The sequence below is a fragment of the Homalodisca vitripennis genome, chromosome 5, assembly GCF_021130785.1.
Source record: "Homalodisca vitripennis isolate AUS2020 chromosome 5, UT_GWSS_2.1, whole genome shotgun sequence".
Lineage (NCBI taxonomy): Eukaryota > Metazoa > Arthropoda > Insecta > Hemiptera > Cicadellidae > Homalodisca > Homalodisca vitripennis.
Window position 1 is genome coordinate 30,206,754 of NC_060211.1, and position 16,195 is coordinate 30,222,948.

Genomic DNA, 16,195 nt, shown 5'->3' on the forward strand with positions numbered 1-16,195 from the left:
AATGGTTTACAGACGGCTTTTTAAAACAAAACGTGGCACAAGCACTGGAAGTGTGGGGTGAGATAGTGTAGGGAGCTGGTGGTCTCTATGGGCCCTTATCCTATAGTCTTTCAGGCAGAAAGACAGTGATTTTTCAGGCAGCGGATTTTTAGTTCTGGGTAGGTCACAGCCATTATGGAGTGTCTTCTACTTGTGAGAATCTTCGTCTGTGGTATAGAAGTAAGATGATTAGTATTTTCACAGATAGCCAGGCGTTGGACTCGTGTGTTTAACTCCAAACTTGTCTGGGATTGCTATGAAGCCGTTTCTTCCCTTGCCAGGATCAATAATGTGACTGTTTGTTGGGTTCCTGGTCATGAGGGGATCTCTAGGAACAAAAAAGCTGATGCCCTGGCCAACTTGGGCTCAGCGTCCAATGTGATGGGACCTTAATCGTTCTGTGGCATTTATAGGTGTGAATCCTTTGGGGCTAACTCGAAATGGGTTCACGCTGAAAATGAGAGGAGGAGGCTGCATCCGGGTCTGAGAATGAGCAGAATGGTTCTACAGTCGCCTTCCCCTAGGGTGGTGTCTGACCTTCTCTCATTAAGTAGATCGGTGTCTTTGGGTTATGTGTCTGGCTACGAGAAATGGTCACCTGAGAAAGCATCTTCACAGAGTTGGCATCCTTCGGGAGAATCCGTCCTGAAGAATGTGTGACGAGTAGAAGGAAACTGCTGAACACCTGCTCTTTGACCTGCAATGCAAGGGAGCGCTATGCCATCTTTGGTAATATGGATAAGGGTGATGAATTTCCCCAAGAGGACCTGATTGGTTGTTTTTGGCGGATTATAGAACTACAGAAACTGTAGACCCTAGCCCTAAAACTGTCTTTGCCTCATGGTATACTTCTGAGTTGCACAAAAAGCCCTTACGTGCATGGCAATAGAAGAAAAAAAAGCCAGCCAATTAGTTTCCTCCAATTTTTTAAGGCTATTATTCAATTTCCAAAGTTCTGTGCTGCTGTTCATGATGGAAGATTCTGGCCCTAGTGTTTTACAATACACATGAATTTTCTTTTCTCTCTATCTTCAACATGTACTTATATACATCCAAACTCTTTAGTTTATTTTTTATTAATTATAAAAACAAAACTTCAAAATTTTTTACATTTTTATTGATTGCTCATAAGTATATATACTTGACAAAAAAGATAAAAAGTGTTTGGATGATTTTAATGTAATACATTTGAAATGATACATTTCTCTTACCTGTTCATCTAAAGATACTCACATTGTTACCTCAGATTCTACTCCTTATATCTCTTCTTAGGGAAATAGTGGGATCCTGATTGGTTGGCTGGTCTTTTGGGCCAGATTTTATACTGCTCAATTATTTTATTGCTTTTCCTAATAGTTTCGTTGGGCTATACTTATGATTTTACACCACCGTTAAAAAGATCTTAGTAGAGCCGTTAACTAGTCTAACTAAACCAACACATACACTATTTTTTTGGTGACTTAGTATGTAGACTTTTATTATTTAAATATTGCTATGAAAACCAAATTGTTTTAAAATTATTTAAATCTTACCCATCAAATCGAATGCAGATTGTGTGTGTCAATGGTGAGTGGTCACCTAAGGTTGGAATGGAATATGGGTATCCCAGGGTTCAGTGCTGGGCCCTTTTTTATTCCTAGTTTTAATAAATGACCTACCAAGTAATGTTCTTGCCAAGTCCTACATGCAGGTTGTAAATAAGTCCTGATACGCTGGATATATTCTAAACGGATTGAGATATTGATGGACAATCTTCACCATACCTACTAAAATACTTTTTTGGACTTTTTGAAGGATAAAAATATCCCTTCCTATTTCAAAGGAGGGTCACTTTAAATGTTCAAATTGCAAACCGTTATCTTGTGACATGTCATTTTAAAGGTCTAATTTCAATGGAAAACACAAGTGACATGAACAAAACATCTCTGCAATGATTCTAGCAAAAGTTAAGGTAAAATAATCCCTTACACTGTAATGCTATCTAGAAAAAAGACAACTCTTACCATAACTATGCACACCAGAAACTTTAAATACTACGTAAAGGGATAAGCTGGGCCCCTCAAAGTCTTACTAAAAGATATCACGCATGCATTGTGTTATGTGCACAAGATACTGACATTGTGCCTACAGATTTTTTTTGCACAATTTCTCTTTTGTTTGCCGGGGAAATGTAAACATTTATTTCCGTATGATTGTCTGCCTGTCTATTGTTTGGAGAACATCTTGAGAATGAAATGAGCTATAGACTTGAAATTTCATGCAACATTAGCAAAGTCTGTTACACGGCACGTGGTGTGGCCTACTCCTACCATGTTTATATTATAACATGTTTTAAACAATAATAACTCAATTCACTATTTCCATCTGGGACAATCCCTTGAGTTATATCTTGAATATTCAATCCTGTAAACTTTAGCAATCTGACACAATAAATATCAACTACACGATCTAAATATTTTTTAAACAATTTCTCATAATCATTCATCAATTGGCATAGTATTAATTCTGTACATTATAATCTTTTAAACAAATTATCACGATGAAAGAAAAAGACAAACTTTATTTACTCACGAACAGATTGATCAACTTCATTGAACAATAAAGTTGTGGTACACCCGAATACAGTAGATTATTACATGAGTAAAGTACAATGGCAAAATAACTGTTGGTACACAACAAGTTGTTTGTTTATTTGAAAATATTTACAGTGTTTTACATATCATAATAATTATGTAATTGTAACAATAGTTTATACAAAGTCGGTTAGTATGTATATCTGACTTAGTCTAAATAAATAGGAAAGTGATGGGCATTGCCATGCCCAGTGTATAAAACTGAGTCATCAACCAAGCAAAATATATTTAACTGATATTGTACAAATTGTAACAGTCATTTACTGTAGCCTCTTGTGCTGATTGATTAATAAAGCATAACGAAATGCACTAATCCTACAACATATCAGCAATTTACAAAGCATTAGGAAAGTTTCCTGGTAATTTATGTTGTAAGCATGTATAAATTATATGCTGTATAATTATAATGTATATTGTTAGACATTAGGAAAATTCAAATTACAATGGAAGATCAATTTCAACAAATATGTATACTTCAAATTGGTTCCAATTGAAAAACAATAAGTAAATTAAATTTTTGCAGATTGTAAACCAGCCCAAGAAGTTATTAAATCGTCAATCTTAAATTAATACTAATAAATAAACAAGTAGCACCAAATTTTTGTTGTAATCCAACTGCTTTAACAATTTCAGCATAGTACCTCTGCATTTTCAAACTACCAGAGTTTGGGAAAATTGTCTGATAGGTCACCATAATTTTATTTTATCTTTGTATACAATATTAAATTTTTTAATATATTTTAGGATGAAGTAAATGATAAACCAGTAAATCATATGACCAGATTATGTTATGAATAAATCAGAGTCTGTAACTTTGAAGAACGCTTGCTGAATAAAGACGTTATTTGTTTATTTATTTTTATTTTTTATGACATTTTAACCATTTAAATACATAAATTAAGCAAAACGTAATTGAAACCTACGTACTTTATAAAAACATTTTTTAATATTACAATTCTTTTTATATAGAAATCATGCCTTATTGAATTACAAAATCTGTTCAATTTAGAAATTAAAAGAACTTTAGGCATATTCTTAAATTAGATTTACACACCAAATTTCATCAAAATCCGACCACATACATGTTCTTAGATAAAATTTTCAAATTTCCATTTCATCCTAAACTAAAATTCAATTTTTTAATACAGAACTTTAGAGAAATGCAGTTTATCCTATTTTTTTAACCACCTGATGGAATAAACTTTACAAATTTATTTTAAAAAGTAATTTAGCAGTTTTTTTACCAAAAACATATTTAGTTGAATTAATAAGTAATTTTCCAAAAATAAATATATATGAATAATAAACATAAATGAGTATTAACTAACTCCACCTACAAGCTATATTTGGTTGAAATCAGTCTATTCATTTTATAATCGCCAATTTTTAACCGCACTTTTAGGGAAAGTTGTAGAATTTCCACAGAACCAAATTCAATTTCTTTTATCAACATGATAATTTTTATCATCTTACTATGATACAATATGTAATAACTTCCAATTCCTCATTTAAATCTTCCAAATAAACCATTACAATGTCACAGCCACGCATTGAAATCAATCAAACTATGTCATGTGCTTAATTCCTAACTAAACTAAAATAAAATAGGTTTACATCCTACCTCAAACTAATCAATGTTCAGGTGATCTTATGGTTATGGTGACATGTTTTGAAAGTTAACCTTCATCGTCAGACCTCAGTAGCCATGGTGGAGGATGGCTTTTTCATAAAATTAAAATTGCACAACACAATATACATACAAATAAATAAATATCACTCACACAAAGACACAAACATGATCCCACACAAAGTTTCCACCACCACGGCTACTGAGGTCTGGCGATGAAGGTAAACCTTCGAAACATGTCACCATAACCATAACACCAAATGAATTTGGATTGGATTGACTGTAGAATATAAAACTTACTTTATTTTAGTCATTAAAATCGATCTTGAGCATACTATGATGGTTTATAACCCTAACTAAAGCCTTCATCATTATAACTAATTATTAGTAGAAGTTTACTAAATTTTATGATCAAACAACAAGCTTCCCATTATTTCTTTCAGTTGGTATGACTCAATCACTACTAGCCTATAGAAAACAGTTGTTAAGGCTGGTTCACATTTCTGATCATTAACTATTTTAGTATTAACTCGATGTAAAATCTACACCAAGTTTGTCATTACTGGTATGTTTTTATTGTAAATGTTATACAGACATTATGTTATGAGTATTGCTTATTTATGTTAAAATTGCACATGTAAAACTAGATTTTTGTATTATTACAGAATGGTATTCTCTTTAATTACAAATAAAAATGTTTCAACTTAAAATAATTAGAATTTTGTTCTAATAATATAATTGTTTTTAGTGAGACTCAGGTCATTAATAACTATACCAACGTAATTATTTTTGCAAGACATGGTAATGGTAAAATAAGACATTCTTTGACTTTGAATCCTAATCGTAAAGCACTGGTATCATTAGCCGAGTGTTGGCGAAAAAGTTTAATTTCTGTCTGCACGATATCTCGAGAATAAACTGAACTATTGATCTTGAAATTTTGCATGAAGCTTCATTTCAATATAAGTAACATCAAGTGCGGACATTAGCAAATAATTTACATCGGTCTTATGAATAAATAATCATGATGTCAATCGAACATTACAACAATAAATTTGTAAACAAACTGAGCACGATCATATGACATTTTAAAATCTGATATAGTAAAACATGTAGCGAAATGAAGAGCTATATACTAGAAATTTTGCACGTAACATCAGCAAAGCCTGTCGTGGCGGTGGCGTACTCTTATTTTGTAAATAAGAAAGTTTGAATGTTTTGATTCCACCACAATAAAAATTTTGAAATGATCGAGTTGAAAATTATTTGTGAGCGTTACTGTAATAAAATCATTAAGTAAAAACATGCAGTATAAAATTAACCAAATTTTAAATCATGAGATGATAAAATAAACAATAATAGCCTAGCTATAACCTGAACAGTTTAATTTTAAAATCACAAATTGAAAAAATCTCATACAAGAGCTAAAGATTCAAACTGACTACTTAACTGATGAACTAACCATTTAGGAAAAACAGAGATTCCCCTACAGGAACAATACTTTTCCCATTGGGGAATAAATACAGTAAACCTCTCTTCATCCCTCGTCTTACTACCCTGTCATAACTGAACTCATGTTGTGCAGCTACGAGTAAAATAATTACAATAAGAAAAATGATCATAATATTGAGAAGCTACACCTAATTGTAGAAAAGCTTAAAAATCACACAAAATCTTTTTTTAATAAATACCCATAGGAAAATGAGCTAGTGGTACTACCCGACCCAAGGAGGGTAAAATATGTACTAAACTTAGCAGTGTTGTGGTTGAGTCTGGTTACTCTTTGTTCATTGTACAATTCTAGTTTTAATGTGACAAAAAAAGATAGTCGAGGGTCTTTCCAAGAAAAAATGTTTCTACTACAGAGCATTGAAATTGATCACTGTTTTAAAGGTACACAACATTTTAGTAACTTCAGTGTTGTACATTTTATTTTTCAGGGTAAAATGGTGTGTTAAAAATATGTCTTGCTTAGTAACTACATTTTGTTACCTAAATAAAGACGGCACAGACTGTTAAAATATGTACTGGTTAAAAATTTGTAATGAGCCAATTAAGGTTAAAATGCACTTTATGTAATAGGCTTGAAATTGGGAAGAAGTGAAGTAAAAGTTGACATTACTCAGATATTTGCTTATTGTCACCACAAATGGTGTATTCAATACATTTAAAAAATGCCTATAATGTATTTAAAACAACTTGTTTTCGAAATATCAGAACCAAATACAATGATAATTGTTGCTGCTGCATACATGCAGTTTAGAAACACATATAAGAGAGTTAATTTCAGGGTGTTATCTCTCAGCATGGTGTTTTAAGTAAGAAACTACTGGAATCTTATAAAATAAATTACATAAAAGTTTGCGCAAATATTCATGCTCTCAGGAATGCTCACTAAGAAATATCACTATGGTCTCCAACTCATTTAAACACACAAATCCAGGGTTGACCCACCTCGCCTCTCTGTTATTTAATTTTTTTTAATTGTGGACCACCTCAATCACATTTTTATACTATTTAGTTAATGCTATTTGGTTAAATTATGCTTTTGTGGTGCATTGCCCTTGACATGGCATTACTTTCTAATTTCACATGTAAAAATTTGTAGAGAACAATATTTAAAAAAATTTAGTGATTGCATGAATTAATCTTTTTATACTATTTTCCTAAGTGGCTTCCAAAGCAGTTTCAGCCTAATAAGACTGTTTGGACCAGACCTAGACTGTGGAAAATGTTGTCATACGTCTTACTAAAGCAGGGCACCAAAAACTCAGGGAATTTTATCTTGGCCAACACTTTGGGAAAGGCTCCGGTTTTGAACTTTCAAAATCCCTTCATCACTAAGGAGAGAATAAACCTCTTGGTGCTCTCTAGCATTTACACATGCTTAAGTAAATTTATTTTAAAAATTTGTGTTCTGCCTGCATTTGTTATTATATTTTTTATCAGGAATACCATATCAGTAATTATACAATTTTTATGAATGATAATCTTATAGGTATCCATTTGAAAATTTAACTACATAAAGATATTATTTCATAAACATTTTACATAAATAATATCTTTATTAATTTATAAATGTCACATTTCATTCAAAGATATCAGATCAAAAATAGCATAAATTTAGTTTTTGGTTTATCAATACTGTATAATATAACAGTTTGTCATGTAGGATTAAATATACATTTTAAATAGTAGTAGGCCTACATCTTTTTACATTTTAAATTGTATACTGTTATCTGGAAAATCTCTATTGAGGGACCATTTCCTTGGTTTTGTAATTCATAAAAATTCTTAACAATGCCCAATTAAATTAACGTTGTTTTCAAACCGATATCTCTGACTGAGGTGGCATTCGTTGGATTTAAAATTCCATTTACAAAATATGATTTTTGTAAAATAAATTATTAAAAGCTTGGCCTCTTTGATGAACATCAGCTAAGTGTAAACAACTGTTTAGTATCAGTTAAATTTGAATTATAAAACAAAAATATTACCATTATTTATCCAAATCCTTAAAGTATTCCTGGAAACTTTTTCCATCTTTCTGTTCATATAAACCTTCTTTGCACTTCAAAAAAGAAAAATAATTAGTAAATAAATGATTAATAATAAACACGTAGAGGCAAAAAAGTGCATTAGACGAATATTGAAAATGAGTTAATCACAATAAACATTTATGAAATAATCCGAAGAGTCATAAATAAACCAGTAATATAAATATTGTTTTAATCTAACCAATCATCCGACTAATAGAATAAAATTTCCCTTCAAACGACCATACAAAGAAACAGGTTTTTATTATTTATTTGATAAAAACTTCAGGTATAACATATATGGTATTTTGAAATCAGTAAAAAATCTACTTTATTTTAAATAAGTATAAAATGGGTCATTGCATTAAAAAAATTGACTAGAACCCTACAACCTCGAATATACAACCTATTGTATTCTTTCTCGTCTTAAAAAAATTTTCATTATAATATTTAAAGACTAGAAGAAATTTCATGTATAAAATATTACAATACAGGTACTAATAAGAGAACTGTGACAGTTTTTCGAGTGCAGCGAGTGAACAACGTAAACAATAATTAACTTAACCACATTGATATAATGGTCTTGTTATTACACACAACTTTGTCCATTTAAACTTTGTTGTATCTCTTATGGTTTCCAAGATCTCTTCAGTGTGCATAAAATTTGGATCAAACGGTATATATATAATATATATATGAAATTCCAATAATGCATGAATCACAAAAAGTACTTGCTCCAATATAATATATTTATAGGAGCTCAGTAAGAAACTGATTGGCTCTCCAACTTCGATGTCGCAAGCCACTTGACATTCAGTGATTTTTAAGTGGTTTTGGAGATGGTAGTATTTTCAATGATCACCGCTTTCAGGAATACATGGAATGTCATTTAACACATTCGCTGCAGGCAGTAACTCTGGTTACCACTCCTACGCTGCGCTAGGAGCGGGCGGTAACTATATTTACCACAGAGCCATTGTTCTGAAATGAGGTCAGTGTGCGGCCAGCACTCGGCTATCATAACACTGTATTTCTCGCTCCTCAAGAGGTACTTTTCTTGCATTTTTATGCACTTCGTTTTCATATTAGACTTTTTTATGATTTTTTAAGTTTTTATAGTTGTAAGTGATTGTGCAACACAATGGATCTTCCCCCGAGACCAAGTGGTGTACAACAACCAAGTTCTAGGAATATTTGTAAATAATAAATTACTTTTGGGTGGGTTGGTTAGGATGTATATAGACATTTCTATCAATATTTTATTTTAGTCGACTTATTTCTTATTTTTTTTATAAACTTATGTACTAACATTCTTTTTGTAAAGTACAATCATTTCAAGTAAACATTTAAATATATTTTGTTATAATTGGTCACCACATATTTGTAAATAATAACTGAATTTGAGTGAGTTAGCAGATATAAACTTTTTCACATTTTTGTAAACTTTTACATTCATTTTCGTTTACCCAGTTACGTATAAATATTGTTTATGTTTGTCTAAAGAGAAATAAAATACAGTTCACTTAGCTACAATGTATTCATTTGGAATATTCCTACTGCCATAAGGGTCTTCCTTAGTGCGAGCGTTAACTAGAGTTACCAGCTGGCAAGGGAGACTATCTCCAGGAGCTACCGGTAACCATAGTTACCGCATTCCAAAAATGGTAGAGAGTGATAATTTTTGTGACTGAGTAATTTTCATATATTTCTATCATATTTCATCCAAAAGTAAGTAAAAATATATTTTAACAATTTCAGCACATACGGAACTCTATATAGGGATTTTTAGCAGTGAACGTGTTAAAGGGGGTTGGCTGCGTGCTCTTAGTATACTGCTGAGAAACGCGTGCAAGGCTACATGTCTGAAAATTCGCTCCAATCACAGCAGCGAGCAAATCATCACAGCTGCTAAACCAATTATATTACATTAATTTTTTTGCTATCTGCGAGTCTTCAAAGCCCATAGACTAGCTATGACGACTTGAAAAGGAAGCGCATCGATAGATGAGTAATGATGTAGAACATTGACTAAGTAATGAAACAAAACAGGTTTTTTTAGTAACAAAATCAAGCAATAAATTTTAGCATTTATAATTAACATAAAAATATATTTAATGAGTGATACTACAAAAACAAAAATAATTTAATAATACTTAATGAAATTTCTGTTCTTAACGTAAATAGCATTTACAAGAAAAATTTATATAAAGTTACTAATTAATGTATGTTACAATAATAAAAATGCCAAGGATTCTTACAGCAAAAATATTTTGTAATCAACCATATCAAATTAAAAAATATTGATTTAAAAATAAATATAACAATCATCAATTTTATTAAATTGATTTTTTAATTTTACTAACAAACAAAAAATGAACAAAAGTCCATATATAAATCAGTAATCAATAACTGAAGCCAAATCTTATAGACTAATAGTTGAATAATATAGTACTGTATATCTAATAAAATTTTGTTTACAATTACAGAAGACTTTTTTAAGTGTATTAAATAAAACAATTGAATTTATATTACATATTTACAAAACTATATGAACGTCTCAATTGGCTAATGACTAATTCAATATTAATATACACATATTATACAATGAAACAGTCGAAACGTCTAAAATATATTTACAAAACAAAGTATAACAAAATATCATACAAAACTTTTAAGTGTATACTATTTCTAATGATTCTATTATGAGTTATTTTGTTCTTTTCTTCTTTAAGACTCTTGCACTGAGGAACTCAAAATACTTCAATAATTATCTCACATAAAACACACCCTATAAAAGAGTGACTCAATAAAGGGTAATACCTTATACTATAATTTATTAGGATATTAATGTAATAGCTCCCTAAACTTTAATCAGTGAACAATAATAAAACTTATTGTGCATTAAAAGCAAAATTAACTACAATACTACACAATAAAAGTATCACATATACTCCAGTAAACCTGCAAAAAGCATTTACTCATGTTCCTAATATTTTGACTAAAATATTAATTATTTTGTCTTTTCAAGTATATTTTCCTTGTGTCTAACGATCTTTAGTTATAAATTTGTTTCATTAATTTGTATCCATACACAATATCGTAACCTCGTAATTATTTAAAATATTAAAACCTTTATATTTTAAAAATTATTTGTATAGGGTGGCCACTTGAAAACATTTCTGATTTCCAGTTATCCCCCTAAATTGAAAATTTTTCAATTCTCTAGTCCATTTGCAAACCAAATATGATCAACTGTAATACTGTATTTAACCTTTATCCTGAGAGCCAAGGACGTCAAACTTTCTCCAGTCATTCCGTTTTATTTCCTATCGTAACCTTGTATGGTTTTTCAAGACCAAAGCTTTTGGTTTTTGTGTCCGAGACTGTATATATCATGCCTAGTCCCATAATTTCTTTAATAATGGAACAGTGCCCCATTCCATTTGTTTTAATCCTTCCCACGGCGTAGACAGATATATTAGAATGGTAGACTTTGACCAACACGCCAAATACAGTTATATCCGATATTAAAGATTATGTCTCTTGGAGAGTTTTTTATTTCACAAAAGGCCTTCAAAATGCCTGGTGCACGCTCCGTGCTTATCGCGGTTATCAAGGTAGTATTTATAAATGACCTTCACTCTGTGGCAGGGGGAGGGGAGCGCCCTTTGTCTAACTCTAACCACCTGCTGGTTAGTTCTACGTCTCCTACAGAGCCATAACCATACGTGGTGTGTATTATATTTGATCGGTTTTCATGAGTGCACGTCTACTATGTATCTCTGTATTATTCTTCATCATGCGGTAGCGTTGTGGTTAGAAAATGTATATTATATCCTATATGTATATCATATTCTATATGTATATCATATGTGTGTAAATGTAAACTGTTTATCAAAGTTGTTGAATAAAGATTTTTTAGAAATTGAAAATTGAAAAAATATAATTAGTACATTCTTGAAGCTCTTGTCTTATTAGAAATGATATATTAATTTAAACAAACTCTCCAATAATATAAAGTTTTTTATTTTTGTGAGGCCTTTCGTACTCAATGAGTACATTTTTCGGACTCACACAACTGAATGAAAGTAATAATAACAATAGTAACATAAACAATTTTGTACTAAATAAAAAACATATGTCATTAAAAATACAAAGAGGTAATATTCTATGACAGCACAGTATGTTATATGTATATATAAAAATAAAGTTTATATTTAGTTAAATCAAATAAAGTAACGGTGAATTTTGAAAAGGCCCAGGTTCGTTGTTTACCAGATTATTTTGGTTCTTTTTTTATAAAAATTGTTTCATATGCATCAAGGAATTTTTTATTTTGTACTTCTTTTAATAATTTTGCATTTGAAAAAGATATATGTTTTTATTTAGTACAAAATTGTTTATGTTACTATTGTTATTATTACTTTCATTCAGTTGTGTGAGTCCGAAGATGTACTCATTGAGTACGAAAGGCCTCACAAAAATAAAAAATTTTATATTATTGGAGAGTTTGTTTAAATTAATATATAATTAGTAGTTTATAAAACTTTTCAGTTTAGTTACATTTTACAATTAAATTTAAACTTATTTTAAATAAACAGTTTTGTAAATAGTTCTTTTTATTGTTATCAATAAAAAAGCAAATTTTAAGAAAAATGCTCTGTTTTATACTTTTTTTTTGCTTTTACCTGTTATAATTTAGTTATAATAGAAATTAGCTTTGAACTTAAAGAAAAATGTTTGTTACTTGTCTTGGCATAATAGGAATGTTAATGGGTTTATTAGTGGCGTGCGAAGGGCTAACATTTCCTTTGTACTCATCAGTTTAATAGTGCAGAGAAGTCCTTTAGACGAATACTTGATTGAAGAAATGATGGGATTTCCACTAAGCTGTCATTCAACCAATGCCATCTGCAGAATGGTGACAATATTAGTTGTGTTGAAATTTGGATGTATCCATGATATCAAACAAGAGCCTTTTTTCTGTTGAGGTATGGCTAACAAGCCCAATGTCCTGTGACCCGAGTTCTTTTCGTGCTCCCCTAGCCATTAGTTCCCATCAAGCTGCAAGCTATAACAGAACTCTGCTAGCTTTCTAGGATCCATCTCTCTCACATCACAGGAAAAGCCTTTCCTATCCACCTGAGTCAACGTTTTGAGATGGCTGGACAGTCCAGCCAGAGATAGTCTGCTGACTCCTCATCCTCACTCCAGAATCTACAGACTTCTGGGTCACTCCATCCTAGTCTCCTGAGGTGTTTCCGGAGAGGTCCATGGCCTGTTATCATTCCCATCAGAAGTCTTAGTTTTTCTTTTAGTAAGGTCAAAGCCATTTCCTTACTTTCCTATAGAAGATTTATGAATAGCTTTGACATTCTTAATCCTTGGGAGTTATGGCACTTGAAAGCCTAACATTCCTTTCCCATCTCTTTATAAACCCCTTGCCATAACTAAGCATAGACCAAAACGAGGTTCCAGACCTGTCAATATGGATCCTGCCCCTTTCTTGCCTGCGAGTCTGCCTTTACATTTCCTCTGATGCCTGCTACCGACACCAGGTTATGTTTTACCAGTTCCTTTACCATTTGGTAACAACTAAACCTCAGCCTTGAATTAAACTCATAGTCTCTTAATACCTTTAGAGCTGCCTGGCTCTCTGAAAGAATAAGAACTTTTGCTTTATTATATTTGTAGGTTATCATTAGTTGTGCACATATTTCTATGGTTCCAACTTCTGCTTGAAATACAGTGCTATTGATCCTAGGGCCTAAGCATATCTTATGCCTGGCCCAGACTCCCAGCTCTGAACCAGTAGAACCAGTAGCTCCAGGAGTCATCCGTGTAGAATAAAACCAACCTCTGTCCTGGGAAGGATGTCAACTTTTTCCAGGCATTCCATTTTATTTCCTATAGTAACCTTGTATGGTTTTTCAAAATCAAAGCTTATGGTTTTTATGTCCGAGACTGTATAGATCATGTCTAGTCCCTTTATTTCTTATATAATGGACATGTGCCCCATTCCATTTTTTGTAACATTTCCTTTTTTCTCATCAGTTTAATAGTTAATTGGAGAAATGATGGGATTTTCACTTGCTACAATCAAACCAATGCCTTCTGCAGACTGACGACAATATTAGTTCAGTCAAAATTTTGATGTAGCCATGATATCAAACAATAGCTTTATTTTTCTTTGTTTTATTTATTTATTTATAATTTTAACCTATGTAATATGATGACCCATCAGAATGTGTATGAGGAGCTATCGTTCACAAACTAAACTGAGAAAATCGGTCAGCTGATTTAAATCATCGACTTTAAATGCGCTGTCTACGCAACTCTGTAAGTAATCAGAGTTTCACAGATCACATCGTGTAAAATACAATGTTTGGAATTAATCAACTCTTGATTCAAGGATCTGTCAAATATTTCTTGATTTCTTAAGTTCTTAAAGAGAAAATTTGTTTTGGAAATCGTCCCGGTTTTACAGGGAAATTACCGGCTTATTCACAATTTTCCCGGTTGGGTGGCCACCCTGTTTGTATTTTTAGCAACAATTGGCAGACAAAGATGTGGCTAATTTTTGATAAAATAAATCTTTTATAAAAGAAAGATTGCAAAATTACTTACAATACATATAACCTGGTGACAACAGACTCTTAATCAAAGCGTTAAAAAAATCTCATCTTACTTATTTATTAATTAGCCTTAGTCTGACCATACGTTTTCATACAAACAGTTAAATTCAACTTTTGTTATTTTACAATCATTTAATTTATCGGCTGAGTGAAATTAGCTCTTTAGTTCGCTGACTGACTTAGCAAGTTTACTGTTTGATGGACATAAGCAATATATCTACAAGTTGTGGGTGATTGCAAAAACTACGTTATTATAGTAAGTCTACATATTTTTCACAATCAATAGTAGTTTAAAGTTGCTAAAATTAGGTCTTCTCATTTATTCAAAAAATAACTACAATAATTTAACACCATAAGGTTAACATTCTGCAGAAAAAAATCTACTTCGAATACAAATCTACACGTAGGCCCAGTATTATTAAAGCTCAAATGTAGTAATTCGTGTTGGAAACTGAATCTCAAAGTGAAACAACAGAAATTAATCTAAAGTAATTCACACTAAGCTACCACATGCTATTTAACTGACAATTAAAATTGACTGAACCACATTTATGGTGTATAAAAATAAATAAATCCCTCACGATTCTTATAATTACAAAGCTGACGATACAAAGCTAAGTGATAGTCATATAAATAAGAGTGCGGCCGTTATGACCATTGAAACCACACTAATGACGACAACAAAACTTACAGTGAATACGTTGTGTTAGTCCGTATAACAAACTTAAACAATACAATAAACAGGTAATGTCATTGCACCCGTATCACACCAACTCTATATTTGGGTAAATATTTGGAACACTTACATCATAAACATGTAGAACGTGTAGAACATCTGGTCAGGGAACAGGAAGTGCATGTTTTAACAATACTTAAATTTAAGTTTATAATTAAATTTATATGTTTCTGCTGTGTAATCAGGTCTACAAAACATTTCTTTATCTCTAGAATGTAGTTGAAAGCATTAAATTAATACGGTTTTTCCAATTTTAAGACTGTTTTCATTACATCGCACATACAAACTAAACCGATTCAAGAAAACTGTAAACAGTGTTTAACTAAGTTTATTTAATGTATTATAAATCGACACGAAACACTTCTCATTTTGATAATAATAAGTCTATTTTAATAAAAGTAAATCAGCATATGTGGCAAAAGCCAAATACATAATATATAATAAATAACAATAATAAATCTTTATTTAACTATTTTTTCCCAATAATTAATGCTATTTTACTCTAATAAAACTTATGATCTGACCTAAATACGGTCTTAATACATTTCCTTTGAAGAGATAAAATGTTTAATTGACTTACACAACAGAGTAGTTTTTTTTTATTAATTATTTTGTCATTGATCGCAACTGAATTAACAATAACTAGCAAAACATCAAGATCATTGGCTTATGAAAGCATGTTAATTATTTATACATAAAATAATATTATCGAGTTGTCTCTGATGCAAGTTTTAGTATTTACCCAAAAACAAGTTATAACTTACGACTAAATAATAGTGTAAAAGCCAGACACATCTGCTAATGTAATTAGACACAGCCTGGGCAAACTTAACAGATGAAATGTAATTTGGTTAGACATACTGGTAGTTCTCCTTGTTGTTTAGAAGGGGTTCTTGTTCTACAGGACTACGGACTTGGTACCTACAAACAAGCATTTCGTATTTATACAACTTAGTCTATGCACCAAATCTTACAACTAAAATCTTGTT

At 31.2% G+C, this 16,195-nt stretch overlaps 1 protein-coding gene across 1 annotated transcript in view; it reads right to left on the reverse strand.

Moving 5' to 3' along the window:
• Window positions 1-14,048: 14,048 nt before the first annotated feature.
• LOC124361918 (palmitoyltransferase Hip14) overlaps window positions 14,049-16,195 on the reverse strand; it is a 40,832-nt gene continuing 38,685 nt past the window's right edge. Inside the window, exon 12 of the mRNA XM_046815982.1 lies at window positions 14,049-16,127. Coding sequence (XP_046671938.1) covers window positions 16,058-16,127 — 70 coding nt within the window. The 3' untranslated portion in view covers window positions 14,049-16,057. The remainder of the gene's footprint in view (window positions 16,128-16,195) is intronic.